At 38.9% G+C, this 13843-nt stretch overlaps 1 protein-coding gene across 5 annotated transcripts in view; it reads left to right on the top strand.

Moving 5' to 3' along the window:
• PCDH15 (protocadherin related 15) overlaps positions 1-13843 on the top strand; it is a 419295-nt gene that overhangs the window by 188631 nt on the left and 216821 nt on the right. For all 5 annotated transcript variants that reach the window (XM_050898730.1, XM_050898731.1, XM_050898732.1 and 2 more), the window contains 2 exons: positions 836-944; positions 7711-7823. In XM_050898730.1, the coding sequence (XP_050754687.1) occupies positions 836-944; positions 7711-7823 (222 nt within the window). The remainder of the gene's footprint in view (positions 1-835; positions 945-7710; positions 7824-13843) is intronic.

Raw genomic sequence — 13843 nt, forward strand, 5'->3', positions numbered from 1 at the left:
ACTGGTGCACATACATTCATGGAGTAGCTACATTTCTAGTTGATTAAGCAGCCGAGGTTACTGAAACTGTTCTTTTAGAGTTGGGAATGGCAGCTCTGGTGTTACTACTGGAGACTGTATTGGCATAGGAAAACTTCAGAAAATATTCAAAGCAACAGTGAGGGCTAAGTGCTATTAGTAGGTACAGGAATGCTGTTAAGTTAGTAGGTAAAGAAATGGGCATACAAATACTGAACAAGATGAAAGCCTGCAAATGCTTTTTCTGGCTTTCTTTTTCCATGTTCAGCATGCAAGATCACTCCGCTTCTGAATAATGATGTGAATTATTGCAATGTCCATACAAGCTTTTCGAATGTTCTTATCCTTGAAATGTCTGTACCTTGGCTTGAATTTCTGTTGTAGTATGTATTCATGTATCACAGCCACTCTAGCTCCTAATGATTCTCAAATTCAATTTGTTTTTACTTCCTTTTATAAAGCGTTTGCTGTATTTTGCTGCTATGATGATGTCTGAAATGTCTGATTCAAGGGACTATTTCTAGTAGCATAGTCAAGCATTTGCTTGAATGTTTGCGAGCTTCCTTTCCTTGAAGATACTATTATAGTATAAAATGTATCTAAAAGAAAGGAGTTTGCTGTAGAAATATATATGTTGCCTACTTAATTTTGATTTCAAAAGGGACATGTGCTGTAACTATTCTTAAATATGAGTACTTTTTCTCCTACAATTTCAGCAAATATCCTTTTCAGTGGGATGGTTTTGTGTTAAACCTAAAGATCTGCCTACTGGCTTTCTAATTTTTCTGTTTCAAATCTGTCTGATTTTTCATTTCAGGCACGTGTGAATCCCATCAGTGTCACTCCACCCATACAAGCCATAGATCAGGACCGAAACATCCAGCCTCCTTCTGATCGACCGGGCATCCTCTATTCCATCCTAGTTGGTTGGTGTCTGCTACTCTTGCTATCACTCACAATCAGTCACTTTATTATGACCAGCCAGCAAAAGATTGACTGGGAGAATGGAAACCTAATAAAAATTCATATTGTGGTTAGTGGGATGTTTGAAATCATTGTTCTATCTATTTACGTTTAATTGCAATTTAGAAGCTTACTTCAGATGGCTGCATTATTTATTATTATTTATTCAGACTAGATTCAGAATTGCCTGGTTTAGCGAATGGAGCAACACAGCAAGCAAAAGAAGAGAGACTTGTCTGTGCTCGTAGCTATGCTGCAATGCATTTTTCATTCACAGGTGCAAAGGCACAATAAAAGAAGCTAAAGAAAGGCGATTGGAGCAGGTTTCATTCCAAAAGTCTTCTGGCACAGAGCAACTTAAAGGGTCTTATTGCATCCACCTTTTCATTTTGCTGCCTGTGAGCTTGCATGCTTTCCCTTGTAATTTAGTGTTTGTTTAGTTGACTGTGCCGTTTTCTGGCCAGAGAGGAATGCAGTTCTAGAAAGAGTTCAGAGAATAGCCGCTTTGCTGGGGGATGTCTTGTATTCTGCTATGTATTTTTTTTTTCCTGCTGCTTTCCTGTGTTTGGCATTTGTTTCCAATTGCTTAGCTTGTATGATTTGATAATAGAAAGGCCTAAGGCAGTGGTTTGCAGTTGCAGTCCTCCACCTGCCCTGCTTTTCCCAAAGTACAGAGACTGACGCCGTAGTAATTTCTGTGCCTTGTGACTAGTGTGGGAATTGAAAGTTGTGTGTTTTGTGGAATCACATCTTTTTCATGCTTGCTGTGTTAAACTGCAGCTACGTGGATTTCTCACCCACGGAGAGGTGGAAGTAAAAAATTTAATGAGCAGATTGCATAGTTTTGCTTGTCATAAAAAAAAAAAGAAAGATGCTTTTGTATATTATAGTTACTATAGTTCTGTTGTGAAAGGGGCAAAATGGTAGGTTTGATGGTTTGATATGTCTGTCATTTTAAGAACCATCTTAAGAGCGTACAAATGAATCTCTACCGTACCAGGTACCATTGTACTGAATGTGCAAGTCCTGAGCTCTGTGTGCAAAATGCAGGAGCCTGAACCAGCTTGGTGCCAACAGACTGGTCTTGAGGCATTTCCAGGGCTCTACTCCCAGGACCATGGCAAGGGACGTGGCCGTGGCAGATTTCAGCATCCTCTTAAGAAAAGAAATCAGGTTTTGTTTGGATAGTCATGAAGCAAGCTAGATTCCTTCAGGCTGTAACTGGATTCAAATCTGTCAGACCAAGGGATGCATTGCTGTCAACTAGTCCTCTTCCAGCAAAACTGTTTTGTTAGGAAATTTATAAATATTTGTAGAGTAAAGATACTAGGTGTTTTTATGTTTGAAAATTGACTTGGTTTATTTATAAATTGACTTGGCTTATTTATAAATTCTGCTATTGACAGTTATGCCCTAGTGCAACATTTAGTCCTTTTTTTTTTTTTAAAGTTCTTTGCATAACTTGCAAAATTCTTCAGGAGTGAACTTATTAAAAATTGTGTTTCACTAGCCTGTGATATTTTTAATGTTTGAATGACTGTTTTGACGTCGAAGAAATAATTCAGAAAGATGTATTATAGCAATTTGGTTTGGTTTGGGGGATTTTTCAATGGAAAGGCTATCTCTTTTTTTTTTTCTTTTTTCTTTTTTTTTTTTTTTTGCCATGGTCTTTAAAAGAATTTCTTTTTAGATTTTAAGTCTGTGTTCATCTTTGCCAGTATGCAGTGCTGTTTATATTTTAGCCTTTACCTCAGAAAATATTAAATAGTTTCACAGGAAATAGGCCTTGCAGATATTTCTCGTTATATGGATTTTTCCCCTTGCTTTAGATCTAAACATAGTTGTTCTTTATATCTTTGGATATATCTTTTTTTTTTGAACACTGGAAAGTCTGAACTATGCCCATAGAATGAGAGAATAAGGTACTTACCGAATATGAGAGTGATTTTGAATTGTATTTGATTTGACTGAGTTCTAATTTGGTTCTCCTTTTACCCTGCTTTCTTCCTCCCACTGCACACCTGTACAAGTCAAGTCCTGGTATATGCTTTGGGTGCTATGCATGTTATATATGAAATCTGTGCATCTTTCTCAGTGTCTTTAGGATCTACTGTAAAGATACGTTTTTTTTTTAACGAAGCCTGGCATCGCTGCAGCGATAACTCATTTCTGCTCGATATGGCTTGCTAGCCTGATCCTTAAGTGCCCATAAAGATCTCTGCCTGTCATACTTTCAAGCTAAATAGCCTTTCCAAGTGTGCAGGTAAATGCCTCAGTGCTGCTTTCGCCAAATCTACTGATCTTTCCCATGAGGAGGGTATGAGTGAACCTCTCCAGTTCCAACAGCAACAGGTTCCCCTGTACTTCATTGAAAAGGAGTTAGACTCACTCAATGAGGTAACAGTAAATGCCTGTGGAAGTCTTGTGACGCATTCACGTGAGCATAGCAGTGCTGAAGACAAAAGTAACTTGAAGGTAAGGTGCGTGAGAAATGAAGAAATAGCCCAAGTGTGTTACTAGCCCATTATTTTCTGCTTTCTTGCTCATTCAGACCTCAGAGTGCAATCCTCTCAAAGGATATGTCAAGATGTCTGAATGTACTTGTTCAAATAGTTATGGACTGATACTGATAAAACGATAGATTATTAGGTCTTAAATATTCTTGAGGGTCATCCTAAGATTAGAGAACTAGTTACAGCATAGTACTACTGGGATTGTTGTCTTCTATTTAAAGTATTGGCTAAAGTACATGAATAAAGAACTACCTTCCAAAGTACAATCAAGTACTTCGGAGAAGAGGATTGAACTGGGGGCCATACTGCAATATTTCATTTCTTATAAAATGCCCAATATCTTTACATTTGGAAACGTGATGTTTGGAAGTTTTTTTTCAGGCACTAATTTTTTCCAGTGCTTGACTTCCAGGGATGTTAATACATTTGGGTCATTGCAATAGACTCGCATATAGTGTCTGATATACGCAAGTGTGTAAGCAATCCCCCTCCCTTTGCATGTAGTTTGTGTGCAATAAAAAGGGGATAGAAGCCAGCTGACCTTCTCTAATCTGCAATCTCACCCCGTTTTTTTCCTGAGTGCCAGCTGCATCACAGCCCTGTGCTACTCTTGTATTTACTGCTCAGCCCTGTTTGAAGGTTTTCCCTTAGCTATTTTTATTAGTAATTTTAAGGCTTTCTTTTCTCTGGGGCTAGTCCTGGGGAAAAGTAAATTTTTCCTTTGAATCATCAGCTTCTGGTTTTGACCCTGGAACTGTCTCTGTGATTTCTGCTGCCAATTTTGGACAATTAAGTGTTGTATTTGTTTGATATTTAAATGAAGAGCCAAAAAACACAACAACATTTTCGGGGGTTTCTCTCCAGTCCTGTGAGCTCCCTGATGCATTTGCCTGGCAGGCAACATGCCCTACAAAAGCCCTCCTCTGACTCTAAGAAAAGCAAACCTAAGAGTGCTCTTCACCTTGTGGACATTCCCCTCTGCTGTAAGATCATCAAGATAGAAGAGATCATGTTCCCTCCTGGGCTGTCAACTCACTGCTGCTGTTGCCTGGGCCAAAAGAGTGTAACCAGAGGTCTGTTGAGCACTCGGTGCTCATTTTTGGTGCGGATGGTGCAATCTCATCTCCTCGTGCTAAAGTACAGAAAAGAAACCATGTGCCACCCTTCATGTGCTGTTGTCCTTTCTCAAGGGTGCTTACGGACCCGCTGGTGTGTGCTGGCCCACCACCTTTTGATACCCTAGACTTCTCCAAACACACAGACCAGGTGAATTTCTGGAGGCAGGAGACTCAGAGCTCACCCATAGAGCTTTAGACCTCTCTGCTTTTCCTGGGTTACATCATTTGGCAGGTTGGACTCGTGAGAGACTGGCAGTATAGGGGTGGTGTGAACAGTTCTCTGGCCAGTAGTGTTCGTCTGCAATATGCAGATGACACATTTTGAAGACATACAGTTACAGCTGCAGTAGGAAATTCCTCCTTTCTGGAAGCAGATCAGGCAACAGTGTGGACTGAGGGTTGCTCTGCTCTGTCAAAATACAAATATTTTTGTGTAATGCAGAAGCAGATATCTCTGTTCCTGGAAAACTTTACTTTCAGAATTTAAGGTATCCTGGAGTTTGGACCCTTCCTGTGGTAGGCAGCAGCTGAGCAGGGACCATCAGTTAGGATTCAGGCAATCCAGCTCTATTATACTCCTAATTTTTACTTTCCTGATCGTCCTCCTTGCTGTCTTTTCCTCCTTTACCTGTTTTTGGTTGTGTTTTTTTTTTTTTTTTCCCCTTGGATTCTTTCCTGGCATCCTTACACAATGTTAGCTTTGCCTTCCCTGCTGTAGATCACTTTGTGCCTCTTACAGCCGTCTCTGTCTTCCCCTATGTATTCGTTCTCCTTCAGGGAACCTCTTGTTTTCTACCTTTTTGGTGCTTTTGCATTTAGTCCTTAATGTCTTAATTTTTCTTAGCTTCAGCATCAGCCCTTGTGACGTGCAGCCTCCTAAGACTACAGCAATCTGTTATCTGCCAAAAGCTTGGAGCGCCTGCTGGATGCCTAGTGCTCTTAAAAAAATTAGATCAGTTAATTAGGAGTTGAAATTCAAAAGCAGGGTGGGGGGACACAGGACTTGGAGCTAGAAACTCTGCATTTATGTTGGTGGTATAGTAGAAAAAATAATCCATAGTGGTTTTTCCTGTTACTACTCTCTGGGCCTATGGCATACATGTATACGGAGATAGTCACAGAATACGTACAGTGTGCGTGTATATATATGTACGCACACAATATATATCTCTAGCAAACGGTCGTCGTTTGATGAGTTGCAAATTAAATTATTGCACATGAGTTTGGACAGTAATCTATCTCCTGTGATAGCTACTGGCTTTCTAAAAGCAGTTTCTAATCATTCCACTTGAAAGGTGAACAAATAATAGCATCATTTATCAGAAAAGTGGTCTTTTTGTGTGTTGAACCTTATGTTAGACTGGATTGAGGATTTGGCACAGCAATATTTGTCTTGCTCTCATGGCTACTTTAAGATATCGTAACTCATGGGCTCAGAGGACTTACTGGGGCATTTATACCATCAGCCAGGAGTGCTTTCTGCCTCTCAACTGCTACGCGGGACTATTCCTAGACCTAAAATAACTCGAGATCTTAGACTTATAATCAGTATTTTGGTTTCTTTGGATACTTTTAGTAATACTGATAAGCTGTGAGATGCCAGAGTTCATGCTGTTTCTAAACACTTTGGCTTTCTGAGCCCTGCTCTGTTCAGATTTGTGCTCTCACATCTCCCCAGCTGAGAGTCAGGCTGGCTCAGGGAAAGTCAGACAGTTAAACCAAAACAAACTAGGATGAAACACAGAGACTGGAGAAAGCAGATACAGTTTTCTGCCACGCAAATGAGGAGAGAACATCCCTTTGTCTTTTCAAGAAGAAGAAGAAGAGAAAAAAAAAGTATAGCCTCTGTTCCCTGATAGGTGAGAGACACTTGCTGAACAGTATCCCATATGCTTATTGCTTCATCCTGCCCTGGCAATTAATGCTCCACCATAGCTACTTTTTTGTATGCTTTCTTTGAGAATCACGTGGCTCGAAATCACTCTAGCTTAATTCTTGCCTCCTCCTGTGTCAGGCTATGCTGCTAGAGCCTTTTGGCTTGAGCACAGTACCATGGGAACAGTTTTGGGCTGCAGCTGCCTCGCTGGCCAGCCTAGGGGCCAGGCACGGCAAGGTCATGGCTGTCTCCATCCTTTGCATAGCCATTGCTGAATCTCCATGAGTTCGCAAATCTGTTTAGGCTCTGACTGCTTCTGTTTTGACTGGGTTGGAGAGTATCCTGGAAATTCACGGCCAAGAAGGCGCTATTTACTGCTGACAATAAATGGAAGCTGTTAGATGGGGTTTCATCTGGTGCTTCCTCCATGATGAGAAACCTCTTTTCTTAGAAGGATTTCTAAAATAACGTATCTGTTGTTATTACTTATGTATATGTTATTAATAATGCATTAAAGAGCTTGCCTGTAGATGCAACAGAGGGCCACAAGAACTAAGGTATTTAAAATGTGCATTTTAAATTGCAAATGTCAAGGCATCATCTCTGAGCAGTAACATGGCTATCTTGAACTTAGTGGTAACATTTTTGTCACATCACCTCATTGAGTATTTTCTTTGTTTAAATGTGTGCACTCAAAACACGGTTCACGGTGTTCTTTGCTTTGTGACTAATGTCAGCGTATGTCCAGCAATACCTCAGAGGAAATGTACGTCAAAGCTGGAGAGAGAAAATCGCAGTGGTGTGTGTTTAGCATGTTGAGTTTCAGGAATGTGGTGGATAGAAGTGGAAGATGATTTGCAGTGGAAGCTCATTTCTCCATATGTCCTCTTATCTGATTAGATTTATACATATCTCCTGGAAGCCGAGAAGCAGAATTTCCACCAGCTGCAGGTGTGTTTGGGCTCCAGTTGTTATCAAGTACTTAGGGATTCCCAGTTGAGAAGAATCTTCATGGTTAGGGAGAGTAAGGAAATAATGGTAATGTTAAACACATAATGTTATTAGTATCCTTAAGCTCCATGTACACATGATGCAATATTTTATCCTTATAATAGCAGGATTAGTTTTTGTTCCTTTGATGACTAATGAGTAAAATAAATACATTGTTTAACTAAATCTTTCAGAAACAGCATTTGTTCAAACCTCAATGTCTTTTTTACAGGTACTCCTGAGGATTATCCACAGTATTTCCATATGAATCTCACAACAGCTGTACTGACACTCCTAAAGCCAATAAATAGGGATTTACACCAGAAGTTTGACTTGGTTATTAAGGTAATTTTGGCTGAATTCATATTTCCGTATGCTTTTGAAAACTGCTTAGTAACAAAAAGCTCTAGAGAAAATGTGGGGTGGGCTTGCTTGTCTTTCCTGCATTTTTCTGTTTTATTTTTTAGCCTGTCAGGCATCGTTTAGCACAATCACAGGGAAGAAGGGTGTGAAGTATTTTTGAAAAGGGAATGAATCGTGGTAGAGTTCTAACATTTCATGTTGTATTGATATTGTATGAACAAACTAAGTACCACTTGTACATTTGCTTTTTACGAACTCACTTGTCCTGAGAATGCATTTGTTTTACATTTCATGTTTTCTCCAGTTCACAACCCATGCTAGAGAATCCTACAGATACAAATAATTGTCTGAATACTGAATATGGGGAGCAAGGAGAACAAAAAATCATCTGCACATCTTGTAGCAATTTTTGCATGGTTTTTTTTTTTGGTTGGGGTTTGTTTGTTTGTTGGTTGGTTTTTTTGCTCAGTTTAAAAAAAAAGGAAGCTCACTCCAGTGCTCTGCCACTGAATAAAAAGAAAGCTTCTGAAACATAACCAGTGCTGATCTCATTCAGCTCCTATTGCTGGGAAAAGGCATAAACCACTTCTGTGGAGTTGGTCTTTTCAATTCCTGCCATTGATGAGGAGAGTTGGCTTCCTTCCTCTTTTGTACATACTGCTTTGTCCTTAATTTTACAGTCTAACTCGATAACAGTCTGCAGTTCTTAACTGAGCCAAGTGATCAAAGCACATATCAGTTAGTTGTGAAGAGTGTGTCTTTACAGAAAATCTTAAAATGTATCTTCATCTGGTTACCGAGTCCCAGTTTTGCAAGTATAGGATATTTTCAGTAATTGCTGCTTTCTTTGCCGATTTGAGGATTAAGAAGAAAAGAATAGAGGGTGATGATATCAATATTTAATTGCTAAATTTGTTAAATGTAGTAAGCTATTAATTTTACTTAGAGCAAAATTGTACAAAGCCGCAAGCTTTGCTGCAGGTGAAATTTTCGTCAAAGGACTGCAAAAGTCAGTTCAGTAAAGACTGTCTCTAATGAGAATAGAGCAGAATTACATTTGGTTCTTTTGGAGACAGTCTGGAGTTGCCTCTAAAGCTGTTGTCTAATGACACAGAAAATTGTATAGGTTTTGCTGTAGTTATTGGTAAGCAGAGAAGCAAATAAAAGAGAAAGGAATCACAGTAGTCTATTTTAAAGTAGTAGATCATTTGTGTATTTATCAGTGTATTCCATGTAGAATAAAGAGTGGGCTTTCCAAACTGCAGGGTGTTTTAACACAGAGATGTCATAAAGCTCTTGCTGTTCGTTACCATTGTTTAATCCATTTCTAAATACAAGGATTGCACTCATATGGTAAGAATTATTTATTTCCCTCTCCTACCCCCCTAATTTGTGGGAGGATGTTAATGATGGCACTGGCAGCAGGCAGTCCCCTTGGTAAGAGCAGCTCCTTCTTCTATACTGGCCTGTGAACCTCTTTGAAATCACGTGCCATAGTTTTGCTAGCTCCCAGCCTCGATGCTTTTGGCCTGTCGTGCAGTCAGACCAAAATGCTTGCTGTTCCTTAGGGAAAGGTCTGAGTAGGATTTTGTTCTTTTTTTTTTTTCCTTCAGAGCAGAAGCAAAACTCAAATCTTTCAATCCTTTGGGAGTGGAGGGAGCAATGATACACACTTCTGCTCTTGAAATAAGGAGGGATGAAGGAACATATACAAATATGGTGTGACAGAGCGACCTGGGTCCCCAACAGTGTCTGTGCCTGTGCATGGCCATGCAAAAGCTGGCTGTGGCTCGCACCTGTGTAACTTGTAGGAATTCTTCTTTTTTATACTAACTCTGAGCATTTATTAAGCACGAGAGAGTTAGGGACAGATTTGCAGGCTCCCTCTGTGCATCTCAGAGAGGGCAGCAGTTTCTCTGGGAAGGTGGTAATAAGTTTATTAATAGACAGGCCCTTTCTGCATCTTCTGAGGAATATAACTGTGAGTATAGTAAGACAGAAGATGAAACAAAATTCCAGCTTATAGGAATTTTGAATAACTTGGCACGTTTTTAAATACTTGTGTTAATTTCCTACCTCAATTGATTATGTATGCATCCAAGTACAAAGCTTGTATACGCTTAGAGTGAAATAATTTGTGATTGGATTCTTTTATATAATACTCTATTTTTGAGCTTACCTCCTGTTGTGGAGTTCTGCTGTCACTGGGACAAATGAAGAAACTTAGGTGGGTTAATAGCTAAATAAATATGCTAAGAAGTTATGGGTTAAAGCCCTGTAGCACTTTGTTTGGTTTCATTGTTGTTGTTGTCAAAATTCAGCAGCCATATGCAGTAGCATAATACATCAATTAAAAAAATCAATTACACTGGTCTAGTACCACATTCTATGTGCCTAAATAGCAAGCTCTGTTGTTAATGGAAATGTTTATAGGCATTATTAGGTTCATATTGCTGTGTTATATGTGCGGTCAAGGGGATAATAAGGAAAATTATTAGTCTGTAAGAATGATAATATGCTACCTGCTAGAAAAATAAAAGTTTTAATGCTGTGTTTTTCAGGGACCTTTTGAACTGGTATAATGTCTCAGGCTTGTACCAAATCAAATCTTCAGATTCTTGGGTTGCACATTCTCAAGTTTGCATTTCTCGCAGTGTTAAAGTTGTTGAATCTGATTTTATTTTATCTGGAGGGGTGCAATGTGTGATGTTTCCCTTTAAACAGAAAATATGCTATTTTTGCAGGACTCACTAAATTTAATCTTTAAAATATTCCCTCTGATATCGGGGGATCAATTTTTTTTCTGCCAAAATATTATGGAAAACAGTGAGATGGAAAAGGTGGTTAAGTCAATACGTGAATATTAGAATGCGTGAAGTAAGGCGAACAGGAAATTGGTGTGCTCATCTGTGTTATAAAAACTGCATTGCTGATAAATGTTGAATTCTCAAATAGGCAGACAATGGAAAAAGCTAAACTTCTTAATAAGAAGTGCTGGTTTTCAGCCTCCCTGCTATCTCCAGAAGATATTTGATGATAAGCAAGGAGGCAAACTTCTTGGCCTTCCTAGGGAAGCTCCTGTCACTTCCATGCCCTGCAAAGCAACAGGGGCTTTTCCAAAAGAACATGTGGTTTTTTGTGTGTCCCATTGAGAGCCTTTAAACTGAAAGGGCTTTCTAGTGTTAATAATACTGTAACTAAAAATATAGTCTATATGAGACCCAAAATATGTAAGGCTGTGAACATTATGAATCATAAGCGTTCTTTCCCTTTACTTACTGTTGCTTCTGTTACAAAAGATTGTTCCTGAGATGCAAAAACACACCCCATAGTACTAATTCCTTTTTTGAAATCAATTACTGCTTTTGGAGAAAGTTTTATTTATAAATACATATGTGTGTCGTTTGAAGGTTTATGTACATAAAGGCAGGCACTTGCATGTCTCTTTGGAGACCAGACAGTTTGGAGAGAGAACAATCTCTGGAGCAGACGGTCCTGCTTTTACAGAAGGTGGTTGCTAGAGAAATCAAACCAAAGCTACAGTGAGAGGGAGCACGCTTCCAGCAACCTCAAAGGCTGAAAAATAATTACTACTTTGATCAGCAGCCGTGCTGAAACATCTCCTGAGATTCTCAATAAAATAATAGATCTATTAAAACGACATTTCCTTCGCGTTGTCACTACGGTAGCTATCTTTCTCCTGGAGGACAATGATTTGTAACAGGAAGGCATGTAATCTGTTTAGTCCTCAATAGAGTTAACTTCACCTCTGATACCTCTTTGCTTGTAGAAGGGGATATAGCTGCTTGGAGAAAATGGCAGCAGCTTTGATCACCTTTCTGGAACAAACATGACCATTGCACTGTAGACCTGAGACTACGTTCTTGTTACTAGCTCTAAAAAGTGTCAGTGAGTTTTTATATTTTTTTTGAAGTGTGTATATCATGAAACAAATAGGAGAATTAATCAAATTGATGCACTTTGATCCTTTCCTATTTGAACATTGGTTATTTATCAATCAGACAAAATCTAACCTGACGGTTTTATTAAAATCAATTTGCAAAGTGGATGGACTACTGAAGGCTAGATGTGCTTACACAGTCAACGAAATACTAATGAATGGAAATGCTACACTATGGAGGAATTTACCACACCTGTAAGAGATCAGATTTTGATAAAATTACTCATGCTTAGTGGTAGTTTAGTTCATAGGGACTCGCATAGCTTTTGGAGTAGGCTGAGGATGAGGAGCTACACTGCCACAAGGACTGTCAGTCCGGCCCAAAGAATGCGTATGGGGAGATTTGGGGGAGAAATGGTCACTAGCAAATCATGAAGAGTTTTTGCTTTATAAAATACTTAAAACCATCATGACTTCTTAGATTATTTCAATGGCTTGTAAAGCAAAAAGTGATCCTCCTCTAAATAAACAAATAGCCGTGTTATTTACTATGATTACAGAAATTTTGTCAACTCTGTTAAGACCCAAGGTGGTCCTACTGAAAATATGAATAGTAATGCAGGGTAAAGGAGGTAGGGGAAGTGTTTTCTTAGCAACTGTTGCGTAACCAGTTGATAATATATGCCAGAAGTCAGCTCTGGTTCTCTAACACATCAATATTGCAGTGGCTTGGTATCCAGTAAGTAAGGAAGAATCAAGAATTTTGTTCATTCGGGATTGCTATAATCCTGTAGGAGCTGCAGTAGAAAAAAAGACTGGAAGTATATTGAGGCTAATGATGTATAGGCATACCTTTTCACTTTGTGGTTGTATCTCTCTAGTCTACATTATTTACCTAGAACAACCAATACCTCACACTTTCTCCAGTGTAATGAAAATGCATGCATGTCAGATTCAAAATCAGGACAGGAATTTTATTTCTCCTGCAAGAATTGATTTTCCATTTTTAATGGCACAGGGATACTTGTATTAATGACTAAAAATACTTTGAATATTATAATATGAGGTGGAAAAATAGAGGAATGTTTTGTTAATCTCATATGGACACCTGTGTACTGAGGAAATTAAATTTATAATGTAGTTTTACAGTAGGTTTTCATACAACTTGTATGGTTAACTCTTAAACCACTGTCTGTTGTATTTGATTGTATTTGTGCTGTTGGAAAATTGGGAAGGATTTGTGTAAATTGGACATCTCAATAAAAACTCCAATTAGATTTAAAAAAAAAAGGGAGGGGTGGGAATAAGTTTTCCAGCTTCAAATAACATTTGTAGCCTGACTTTTTAATAAGATTTTTCCTTGGATCTGAGAGTGTTACGGCTCTTAGGGAATAGACTCTTACAAACAGAATTGGTTTCTGTCACAGTTGCTTGGCTTTTTTGGTGCCTTCCCAACAGTGTTGGTAACAGAAGTGTACTTCAACACCGTGCCGCAGGTGTGCAGAATATTTTGAAGAATATCCTTACAGAGTATTTTTCGTATCTTACGTACCTGTCTCAAAAATCTGTTATCCCCAGGTGGTGTTTCAGTCAGACAAGCATTAACCTCGTGACAGATAATACCATAGAAACAATTCTATAGTGGGATTGCATTTCCTTGTTGTTTAGGTGGTAACAGAAGGACAATGTCGTGTGTCAGAGTTGAACAGACTGTTTGAAATTCCAGTGTTGCAAGAAAATTGGTTTGGGGTCCCATTCTGCAAGAAGTGACGTTGAACTTTCTAGCAGTAATATCTACTCTGTTTACTCTTCAGGCTTGAATCTTTGAATGGAGTGTGATTTGCAATTGTTAGAAGGCTTCACCCTGCCCAGTTGGCTGTGGCATTTTATAGGCTGACTAGGCCCAGGAGGTTTGAATAAGTCAGTTGTACTTGCTTTGGATATGCATGTAGAGACTGAGCCTGAGTATCAGCCAGATGAAATTCCATGTTAATGAAGGAAGATTGTGTGTGAAGCTTGGCTACAAATATAAAGTACCACCCACTGGTGCATGCATTTGATTACATGAATACTGTTGTGATACTGGCATGGCATGAATTTG

This window comes from Gymnogyps californianus, chromosome 6 (genome assembly GCF_018139145.2).
Source record: "Gymnogyps californianus isolate 813 chromosome 6, ASM1813914v2, whole genome shotgun sequence".
NCBI classification, from domain to species: Eukaryota; Metazoa; Chordata; class Aves; order Accipitriformes; family Cathartidae; genus Gymnogyps; species Gymnogyps californianus.